The following is an 11,962-nucleotide window of genomic DNA, read 5'->3' as shown; positions in this document are numbered from 1 at the left end:
TAAAATAATTATTCACTCAATACCAAAAATTATTTCGAAAATAAAACGAAAGGAATTCAATATAAATTTTATACATTTTTGAATGCAATTTTATTTACATAATATTTTTACAAATAATTCATTGTGCTGTATTTACAAATTTTCCAAGGGCAAAATAATCGTTCCCAAAGTTGTATAATGAATTAACCGAAGAAGTGGTAATGAGGGGTTCTTGGCAGGATGGCAGACAGAAAGTTGGCCTGGGCCGGCGCCGGCGGTGGTCGCATCACAGTACTCGGCACCACGTGCACGGGGTGCAGTTGCGAAGCTGCACCGTGGTGGTGGTCTCTGTACGGACTCTGTGCCGTGAACAGGTGCGCGTCATGTGCCGAGCAGAACAAACCAGGGGGATTCGAACCACGGGCTTCTAAAAATTTGCACAAGTAAAAACCAAAAAACGTCTTGAGATGAATAGAAATGGATTAAATAGAAAATACTGTCTTAATAATTTGGCATTAAATGGCATCAACCACCAGAATAATTTGAAGAATGAAAACAATAGATTCATGCTTTCCCTAAAAAATATTGGCATAATAATTATCCATTACATAAATGATGAAAAAATCTAATAGGTCGCAGGCATTATTTTCTGTTTTGTTTAAGTTACATCAAAAAATAAATACAAAGTAATGTTTTCAGGAGGTGAAAATTATTTTACTGAGGATATTAGTGTTAAAACTACTGTTTTAAAACTCTCAAACAATTTTCAATCAGATAAGTTTTTGATTGGCGATTTATTTTATTTTCATTCACTACTAAGCCAACCTCTAATTATATTTTGCGAAATTCAGCATAATATGGAACGCCGCTGCTTGAGCATATAACCCATTCCACCCTGAACAACATCAATTTAATTCCCTTCAAGTCTGAGGTGGCTGCTCATTTTTGCCATTCAATTAATCACAGACAAGATTGATTTGATTTTGAGAAGAAAATTTCAATGACTGACCACAGAGTCCGGCGTACCTCCTGGAGGGGGTCAGCTCGGGGCCGGAGCAGTCGGCCTGTCCTGGCTGGTAGAGGTGCTCGCCGAGCACGTTGCCCCTGAGGGATCGAGTGCAGAGACAGAATGAAAAATCGCTCTTGCGCTTGCTCGTTTAATTCGTTTCAATCTCCACGTCACTTAGCACAGACTGATACGCGCGGAGAACAAATGTGAAACAGAAAAGGAAACCAATTGGGAAATGCCCAAGATAAAAATACTAACCCTGGGCCATAGTTGCACACGTACAGCTTGGTGTAACCTCTCTGTGGGTCCTTGAAGTACGAGTAACCGCAGCCGACTAAATAAGTATCGCTCCAGACCAACTGGAGCAAGAAAATTACACAAATAGGAATTATTAGTGAATATTTTAAAACCCTGAGGAAGTTTATGTTGGTAACTTTTACATCGGATATTTTCTTCGTGATCAAAAAGATGATAATTAGAATTGCTCATTTCTGATTGAAAAAATGTAAGATGTTTTGCATTATTTTTAAATTTCTTATGATATACATTTTATATTCATATTTTTTTAATTCTGTATTAACCCAAAATTAACTAATCAGCTAATTTTTTTAAATTTGAATGCACAAAAATTAAAATTAATAGACTTAAGATTAATATTATTTTTTCTAATTTTGAAAGGACTTATTTACTTGAGAGTAGTGGCCAGTGTGCTCGCTGAAGAGGAAGTGCTCGAGATCGGACCTGCGGAAGCCCCAGCGCATCACCTCGCTGAACCAGTCTTCGATCTGTTTGCGGAAGTCCGGAGTCGGACCCGCAGGACTCGGCGTCCCGTGGGTCCAGGTTGCAGCCACGTTCTGACCGACTGGGAATCGACCTGTTAAACATTGGCATATTATATTTCGTCACATTGCCTTGCGTGTGTCTCTGCTATAAAACGGAAGGCTGGGCTTGTTTGACAATTAAGTTTATGGCTAAAAACAATTATTTCCAAGGGACTTAATTGGCACAATCGGAGGAATGCTTTTAGCTGATTTATTGCCTCAATTTGCTAATTTAGTACCGTGAGCGCGGCGGGAGGTCCCCGTGCCGCTTTTACGCTGCATCATTCATACCCAGCATTATAAATATTTTCAGATATTGAGTTTCAAGAATGGAGAATCTCACCAGTGGATCTCTCAGCGTCGTGCCCGACCGTGCACTGGTCGGCCCACCTTTGGGCGATCGCCGCCAGCTCTTCGTCCCACACCTGCAACCAAATAGCAAATTATTGCTAAACTACACAAAATATATGGGATCGACTCTATAGGAGATATTATTTTTATAAATTTAGTGAAATTACACAGTTAATTAATTGTTTTAAAACTGCCCATCGTTACAAAAAAGCATCTAATGAGCATGACAGTAAAGCAATTTCGTCTCTGTTTTAACCATGCTCAAAATAGCCTAAAAGCAAACATTTTCCTAAAAAAAGTACATATATAATTTATTAGCTCCACTTTAACCCTATGAAAATATGTATATTCCTTTATTAACTTTGAACAGGTTTAAAGAGATAAAAACTGACAGTGAGCCTTTAAATTAATTATGATTTAATAATTTACCTTTTTTTCTTTGTTGGAATTTTTAGTAACAGCGTCTTGTGTTTTATTTTTATAAATAAAATCCAACCATCCTGAATTAATTGCAGAGTTTAGCCATTCATTAATTTTAAATTTATAAATTACCTGTGTTCGTATTTTTCTTTTTTTTAAATCTAAAGTGTCACTACCAAGTGTAAGGAATATCAGAGCAGTGACATGGAAAGTTTATTAGTACACCTGTTGCCTCGCTGATCATCGATTTTTCTGGCGAAAAAACAGGTCTTCATCCTTTCTGCCATCCATTGACGCTGCTTAAGTTGTCACTCTTGTCAATTTGTCGCATTTTTTTTTTAAATGCGTTACCCAATTATATAGCATCTCATTAACAGGGTCCATTTATTCTAAATTTTATGTGCCGCTATATTCATAAAACTGGGCTAAATATTTACGCTTCTCTTGAATGCTATTTAAGCAGCGGTGATGCCGCATGGTGGAAATTCCTAGTTTGATTTAATTAGCATTGGCGGAGCAGGTCATAGGGCAGCGCGGTCAGATCAGCCGCCGCCGATCTGCGCGCACTTGGTGCAGCCGTGACCCACTCGCGCGGCGCTCTTCTTTCTCTTTTCTCGCAGCCGCCGCCGCCCGCGAGGCCCTCGCGCGTGCAGTAAATTTGCACAGGGCGGCCCCCAATTTTTCCTCCTGCCCAATCACTCACTATTAGAATTGAATGAATGATTATTCAAGTAGGATGAATTGGATCAAATAGACTCATTGAAAACAATCAAACATTCATCCTCATTGATTTTATTCAGAAAATGACCTATTACTCCTGCGCGAGTGAGGGCTGTGAGTACAAATTCTGTGATAAACTAATTCAACCTTTTACCATTTCCTCAACTGTGATAAGAAAAATATTACCCTGCCTCGAACCGCCAAAGCAAAAACTAGCAGTGAACGGTGATATCCATATATTCATCTTGTCTGTTGCAAACTTTCAGTATTTAATAAACCTTTCTTTCATTCATTCATTTTATTAAATTTTAGAACCTTTGTTAACATATTCGCTCCTCTTTTAAATCATGCTTATCAGCAGGATGAACAAATAAACAAAAGAGTTTATAAAGATTTTTTTGCAGAAATTCACTTTGCTTTTTGACAGTAAGGTGGCATTATTACCTTCGGCGTAGACTTACGGGAGGCTATATCTGATCACAATCTCACCCGTTTCTACTTCTAAAAATGCTGACAGGCTGACTTGGAATTCGCAGAGAGATGCATGATCCCAATAATGCTCTACGCTGGCGTTTTATTCATTGCTGAGCAAAAAGCGTGGCTGATATGAAATTCGAGAGGAAGCAAGATATGGTTGCAATAAATTACAATAATTATGATATTTTCGTTTTTTATTTCCTTAAACTCTATGTAATAATTATAACATTTCATATGCTTAAATTGACACAGTTAATTATTTTATTATTTATTTTTGTCATTAACGAAATTTAAAATAAAAAAATCCTAATTTAGTGCTCCTGAGAAGTGATCCAAATCCAAAATTAGCTTTGTACTGTGACAAACGGAGTTCAATTAGTTTAACGGTTTAACCGTCTTAATGTTCGTGCAAAAATGTTAAATCTCAAATCACTCTCATTTCATATCAAATTATAATGGATTTCAAAGTTTAAATGAAATTCGTTGAAGCTTTTATGTGTCCTTATTAGAATCCGACTTCTCGATTGCCTTCTTGAAGCCACAAGAAAAGTCAGGATAACTCTTTTTGTCACATTTCAAAGCGTCTGCGAAGGGATCAATCGGAAGAAGATTCAAAGCCTCAGTAGCTATAGCTAGACATAAAGCAATTTAGGTGGAACGAGAGCAGCTGATCGAATTCTCCACTTTGGCACTCGGCAAAAAAGAAAACGACGAATGAAAAAATAAAAAGGGAAGAGCAGGCAATACAGATGATTTTTCTTCTAATACAAATCCATGAAAAAAAAGCAAATCCGCATTTGTTCTGCTCGAATTAACCCCTCTAAGACTGATTTTGCAGAGGAGTTGGCTGCTTTGATTCAATTTGCGAGGAGCAAAAGGAGGCGAATTTGCATTGCCGGCAGCGAGGAGCGACCTTTGGCCGCGCTGATTTGTCGCTTTAACACGGGTCCGAGGCGAATAGAGATGGGGCTGTCGGCCTTGAGACGCAAGAAGAGCGTTCGGCTTGTAATTAAATTATGGGCTAATTCAATTTAATATCGGCCGTGGTTGAGAGTCAAGGCGGCTCCTCCGCATTGATCACATTTCATTTTGCAACGCTCATCGCGTCATCTGCCCGTGCCACGATCCGCGATCCGTATTATTGAGTCGCAAACTAACTTTCAACGAGCCGATGATTCATGCGTCGACTAATTAAACCGTAAATAACCGCGGCTTGATTGTTGCCATTTTCGCCTGCCTCTCTCTCGCTCTTTTAATTTGCGCCGCGCGGCACACGCGTGATTTATCGTTTTCCGCGCCACCGTTGCCGAAATGCCAATTTTTTCGCACGCTGCTTCTCATGCGAATACAATAATCATGCGCCTCAATAAATCAAAAAGCACATACTCGAACGGCCAAATTATTTCCCAACTGTTCTAAAGATAATGTAAGAGAAATTAAGATTTAAAGTTCGTGCAGCCACTTAGCTCTCGCAAAAGTAAATAATTTTATAAATGTCTTGCTTGTTTAAGTATGCTTCGTGTCTACGTAGAGAGCTGCCAAAATTTTGTTTGAAAGTTTGTGTTCTTGTTACAAGGCGAAAAGTTTTGGAACCGAGTTAAAACAAATTTACTTTTGGATGAGCAAAACTTTGAGTTAAAATGAATTGTGACGAATGAATGAAAGTCTGCTGCAGCTTGTTTCCAACGACTGCGCAATTCAATGGTAAAAGAGATAGAGATTATACATTTTAATTACCACGATTTGGTTTTTAATTTATATTGCGAAAAACCGAAAACGCTGCTGACCTCATTTTTATCTATTTTTAATTCCATCATTGTACAAGATGATAGAAAAAAATCATCAAAATGATTTTAAATACGCGCTATGGCACCTGCTCTATTCTACTGTATATTAAATTTATAACTTCTCCAATTTAGCTGCATTAAAAATTAAAACTAAATCATAAATGCGCTTTTGGAAGGATATATAATGAAGTAATGATGAATATTCGAATAGAAATCACCGACAAGCAAAGAGCAGAATACCAGGAAACAGGGTTAAGAGCCAGAGGCGGCATGTTAGGGGATTTGTCTCGAAAGAATGCGGAGAATGCAATTAGTCGTGGTGCGGAGATGCGAGTTTATACTGCTAGCACACACCAATCTTCATCTCTCTGCAAGTCTGCATTGAAATGTTAATTGACAGCCTGCCGTAGTAATCGCTAGAATTAAATTATCTCTCTTCCGTCCCTGTGTCTACAACCTTTGCCGTTCTCGTTCAGTCATTTGTGCCTCAACAAGCAACTATGATGCCTGTTAGAAGTTTATATGCTAAGTGAGAAGTTGGAACTCTGCGATAAGAAGAAACTACTTAACCGCACGATTTAATGGAAATTGATTTATGTCCATACAATATTGAAAAGAAAAATGACAATTAACGGCATCAGCTTTTCTTTCTCTAAATTTAGTTGGCATCTTTTATTAAAATTGATTTTACAATGGCTATACTCCCATGGGTTAACAACAAGGAATGGAAGGCTATAAAGTTGCCAGGTTGATTTTCGTTTCTCGTTTTCACTTTGAGTTTACGCTGATAAGTTCAGGCGGACGTTTGCAACGATCGCTGATTCAAAATTGTCTTCAGCTGGTGTACAGTAAGAGAGCGTGTGATATAATTTTTTGTTTTATAATTTTAATCCTTTAATTCCTTGTTTTTCGCCTGTGGAAGTAGCCATTATAAAATCAATTTTAATAATTTAATTAACTCTGTATGAATTTTTAAATTTCCAATTTTTAAAGTTGATATATTTGTTTGTATCATCGGCCATCAGCTACCGTCACAATGCGTGTTTATTTTTGTTTCGGTCCAATGCCACGTTCCTCTCTTTGGAGATCGTGAGAATGTCACGAGAGCATCTGTCATTAATTTGTCTGGCTCGCGCGGCACTCTGGATTTATTGGACCAGTGCGAACAATGGGACCAGCTTGAGAGCGGCGGCAAAATAGAGGCAAGCAGCAATAAAAGGTAGAGAAGAGTGTGGTGCAAGCGAGCGGAATGCAGTAATTTTAACGAGCGCAGCCCTGGTCCAGATAAATGTCAGCGAGAGCGACTCGGCGGCAGGCCTTGGCGCTCAACGACCAAATTCTAATTAATTGCTTGGTCGGGTTAATTAATTCCTGCAGTCGTTAAGTCAAACGAGATGCTGATCTCATCCTCGATCTATGCTCCGAACCATTAAGTTTCCAGCCCAATAGCAAACATTTGAGCTTTGGGTCGTAAACGTGTTTATTTGCATCTTAATATTTCAGGGACCCTCCACCATTTTATTAGTTTATTTATTTAGAAAAAAACTGAAGGGTGACTTCAGAAAAATGTTTTCAATGCGATAATTTGAATAGAATTTAGGATTTTAACTTTGAAAAATATTTATTTTTTAAGAAAAGCACGATATCCATAATGAGTGCTAGAATTATCGCTCATGAAAAATTGAGGATTTTACTTAAGCAGATATAAGCATCTATCGTGCAACGTGCAACCATTATCATACCCATTTTACGGGCAAGAATAAGTTTCAGGGGGCGCCAAGGCGAGGAGGGAGCATCAGGCATTGCTTTCTATGCCTGGCCTGGTAGGCAAGAATAAGAATGGACCTAGGGGAAGGGGCTGATATTCAATTTAATATTTCAAAACACCACTCAGACAACTGAGTTACCATCCCATCCACCCTAGGGCGATTGGTGAACGATCATCGATGATGACGCAACCCCAAGGGGTTGTGTCATCCTCCTCACGCTCAGGTAACACAGTTATATCTCATCCTCGTGGGTGTCTTGAGCGCATTGAAGAGAATCAATGCGGGCGAAACATACTACAGAAATGATCCTGTGAAGTATGATCTTAGATATCGATTGGTTGGGGGTGGGGGGTGGCTCTACAGCATGTAAGCCAACTACGACAGCTATTAAACTTTGAGGAGCCTCTATTTAATTACTTATGCGTGTTTCATGTAATTTTATTAGGTAAAAAAATATACTAGGATTTTTCACACGTTTACTTATAAACGAAAATCTATATTTTTATAAAATTCTATTATAAAGAAAGTAAATTCTCTTTGATCAATTCTTAGTTTCACAACCGCCATCTATGAACGGACTTGAAAAACATCTCCTCTGTATTTAATTTTGGGGAAATAGGGCGGGAAATTATTTAGGGTGGATGGAGGGGAAGATGAACACAATTTTCCACAAGATGGGTCAGGAACGCAAAAAGTGTTCAGAAACGACTGGTCAAAGGTCAATGAGGGCAAATTTTCACAAGTAAATTAAATTAAGTCTTGGGAAATTATATTAAAAACTGCCCATATTTCACGTGTGGTTTTTGTCCTAATTTCATTTCCAGAACAAATTTTGAACTGATATGCGCAAAACCAAAGTCGGTGTTGTTGTGCCTAACGACTCACCATCTCGCGCATGCCAGCGGCGGGGGGCTGCCCGGCCACGTGGCCCAGAGCAACGCTCTGACGCAGCTGGTTGTGTGTATCCAGGATTACTTGTTTATCCGTGCAGCCAAGACCACCACTTCCTGCATCATTAAAAAAATAGCAATACAGTTTTCAAACAATTGATATTTTTAAATAAACTATAAATTTTAATTAAGAATTTAAATTTGGTTATATTCTAAAAATATTATTTATACCGTACTATTTTATAGATTTTAAATTTATTAATTCTTTTCTAAATTGTTTATAGTAAATTTTTATATTTATAAAAAATCTGTTTATAAATATTGTTTAAATTTTATATTTTTAACATATTGCACAAAAGTTGAGTTAATTTTTAATTTAAACTTCTGGACATAAAATCTCGACTTAACGATCATAATTTAAATTCCAATGAATTCGTAAAGGTAATTTAAACATTTAATTAACAAATGAACAATTTTGAGAAGGATTAAATAAGAGAAACTTGAATGGACTTCATCTAACTCAAAGTTTAAAATTAAAAATATTAAATTGAATTTTATCAGAGAGGTATTTTGAAATTTACTTGCGCAAAGCTGGGATAAAATGCAATGATCATTAACTGCATCCGAAAAAAACTATTGATAAATAGGGCTGTGAATTTTAGACGATTTTTTGGCCAAAATAGTCGGCTATTTTTAGACTTTTTCTAAGAGCAAAAAGTTTTAGACGGTTTTTGTCAATTTAGACGGTTGTAGACGGTTTGATTTTTAATTGTTTCCTTCGCATATTTTTTTATATATTTCATACAAATTCATTTTTAAATTGTGTATTATATAATTGAATTTTTCAGAGCGAATTTACAAATAAATTTATATTGACGATTAATTGAAAAATATAATCACAGGTAGTTTTTAGTTCAATCGAGCTGTTTCATTAGAAAATAATGGTCGATTTGGACAGGATCTTAAGACATTGAAAATTTGAAGGGATTTTTTTATAAATTTTAGTCAAGTACTTGTTAGAAAATAGAGAAATTCAAGATTTTAAGGCCCAAAAGAAATATTTTTCAGAATTCCAAAAATATAGAAAAATTAAGTTCTTAAAAATCAAAACTGCACCTTTTGATTGCGTTCAGATATCATCCTGAAACTTTCCTTACCCTGAAAAAGTTGTAGGTCAAAAGTAAAGATCACATCTTGCGACCTTTTCCGAGAAATCGATTTTTCAGGGTGAAGCCCCCTTTAATTTTGAAACCGGCGCGAATCCGTTCTCCCGGGCATTATCTTTAATTAGAAAATGTGCCCATATCATTTAAAAAATCAATTTTCCGTGTCCTGTTTACTTCAACGCACTGTGGCGATCAAAATTGAACCACCAAAGGATGATTCTGACCCTGACATGGCCCTGATGGTCAGATTGCGAAAAATGCCCGAAAGTGTCGAGTTTGGTTTGGTTTCGCTGCGTTTTGGTTTTGACCCATTAGAGTTCGAATTTTGTTATGAATATATTTCACGGCTTAAGAAAATTATGTTTTCGGAATATTATGCATGCCAAACTTAACTATTTAGACGGGTTTTAGTCGGTTTTAGACGATTTTAAGTGTGGTTTAAATAGCTTCAAATTGCATGATTCGTGCTCATTTGACAGTCCCAAAATGATCTGAAGCGTAGAAAAAAATAGTCAATCGTCTACAATTCACAGCCCTAGTGATGAAGTGTTTTTGTTTGAAGAAAATTAGTGTTTTGTGAGAACTTACTGAGCATGGCTTTTCCTCGGCAGGCGGCCGTCCTGTACGTGCAAATGGTGTGTCTGGCCGAAATAGATTGGTAAGGGCACACGGCGGCCACCAGCACTACCACCGCAGCCACGGCGGCCACGAACAGGATGCAGCGGCCACTCATTGTCACGCTCGCGAAAATCTCGTTGCCAAACTATCCTTTTGGCGCAGTGTCAGGTCGCTTTATACCTTCGGCCAGGGTAGGGGTCTGCGGTCGTCTTCGCGCCACAGGTGCCGATTTCCACGCCCACACCACCTTGCGAAAATGAGAGTGCTTTCTGCACGCCGGGATGAACCAGAATGGAGCAGAGTCGCGGTTTTCATTTTGAGAGCTTTTCTTCTGCACGCATGGGTACAAAATTAACAGGAACATTTACACAGCGAGCAAAACAATGTCTTTGGGAGAGGGAATATGTATTAATGAGAAATTTCTTCGATAAGAATTATCAATTAATGTGTACAAATTAAAAAAAATAGTATTATGCAATAACCTTTACTTTTATTTTTATTGAACTGCATCTTGTTTCAAGAATATTTTTTCTCTCGTTAGTGTGCCAAGAAACTCATAAATAATTGTTTCAATCAAAGTAAATTTTTGTTGATTTATGAAATGAAAACAAGCATTTGATTTATGGTCAAATAATCCGAAAGCTTTACCAAAAATAAATCTGTATAAATTAACGGAAACCCTGTTGCTCCAAATATTCATTCGTTTATTTATTAATGAACGATTTCTGGAGAAAATATTAAAGTCTGGTTGACCTTTATATTTATAAAAGCAACTTTTAATTTGAGACATCTGAAAAATACAAATTTTTGTACATTTTGTCCTGTAAACGCAAAACTACATTTTCGCATCGCTCGAAAAAGTTTTGTCTGGGCATGTCGAGAGGGAAAAGGCAGCGCGGCGGTGTATTTTAATTTTAACGGCACGAAATATACATTCACCGCCGCGTGCGGCTCACTATATATTTTAAATTTCGCAGCACAGCAGCAGCAACAGCAGATAGAGGAGCGAGATAACTTTTATTTGGTCGCGTCACAATAAAACCATTTGGACACGAGCGTGCGGAGTTTGTTTTGCGCTCGGACCTTTGACCCTGGCAAGGTCAGCCGGCTGGCCTCAAAGTTAATATGGGCGGAGAGGACTTGGTCGTCGGTCGGCCAAAAAGCTCGAGACCCGACATCGGCGAGAGGCGCGCGCGTGTCTAATAAATTATCAATTTTCCAGTCCTTTGATATAAATTAATTTAATTTTTAAACAAAGACGCACTTCAAGCCTCAAAATTGATCTAGTTTTTTTAGTATTTCCAAAAATTGATTATAAATTACCTCGCATGGTTTATTTAATTTTGCTGTGGATTTGAAATAGTTCTAATTGGAAACAGCTGAAACTTCCGTTATTTTTTTTTAAAAAAAAATCATGATATTTAGCATGACTTCAATTTTTCTTGTTTGAAGAAATAAGAAGCATCTCCTTTTTAAAGTTTAATCTATAGCATGGGATTTTGTGGATGTTTTTGGACGATTTTGTAAAATAATTTGTTTTTGGTAAAAAATAAGATAGATCAAATGATCTTAAAATTCCAATTTTGGAATATAAGCCTAGACCAGTATGTAAGATAATTTTTTAAGATTTTCCTTTTAGCAGCTTCAAAAAAATAAAAAAAGACGGCGAAAAACCGCACTGATCACAAACTAGGTCGTTTACGAGAAAGGTTTATTGCTCAAATTAACTCGAAAGAAATCAAATTTTATTCAATGAAGTCTTGCTGGAGTTATCTTCTTGTGGCAATTTTCTTCTCCATCTTATGTTTCACATTTACCTTAAGTAATTTGAAACAAGCAGTGCATGATAATGTATTTAAAACCTTAATTTTTAATAATAATAATTGACTTTTGTTATTTCCAAGTAGAGCAACAGCAATTATTGCAAACCACAAACGAAAATCATTAAGATAAAA

The 11,962-nt window shown here is 37.0% G+C and overlaps 1 protein-coding gene and 1 non-coding gene across 2 annotated transcripts; both read right to left on the bottom strand.

The window, feature by feature from the left end:
- Positions 1-61: 61 nt before the first annotated feature.
- On the bottom strand, positions 62-10,306 carry LOC135937040 (venom allergen 3-like). The gene is made up of 7 exons (XM_065480105.1): positions 9,978-10,306; positions 8,219-8,340; positions 2,153-2,234; positions 1,678-1,862; positions 1,247-1,347; positions 989-1,083; positions 62-406 (listed from the first exon to the last, which is right to left on the bottom strand). The coding sequence occupies exons 1-7, from the start codon at positions 10,120-10,122 to the stop codon at positions 183-185; spliced, it is 954 nt and encodes a 317-aa protein (XP_065336177.1). The 5' UTR covers positions 10,123-10,306; the 3' UTR covers positions 62-182.
- LOC135938224 (small nucleolar RNA U3) lies at positions 7,450-7,658 on the bottom strand. Its single transcript, XR_010574638.1, has one exon. It is a non-coding gene; the product is annotated as a small nucleolar RNA U3 (small nucleolar RNA).
- Positions 10,307-11,962: the final 1,656 nt, after the last annotated feature.

The sequence above is a fragment of the Cloeon dipterum genome, chromosome 2 (assembly GCF_949628265.1).
Source record: "Cloeon dipterum chromosome 2, ieCloDipt1.1, whole genome shotgun sequence".
NCBI classification, from domain to species: domain Eukaryota; kingdom Metazoa; phylum Arthropoda; class Insecta; order Ephemeroptera; family Baetidae; genus Cloeon; species Cloeon dipterum.
Note: the sequence above shows the minus strand (reverse complement) of the source record. Positions and strands in the feature narration are given on the sequence as shown.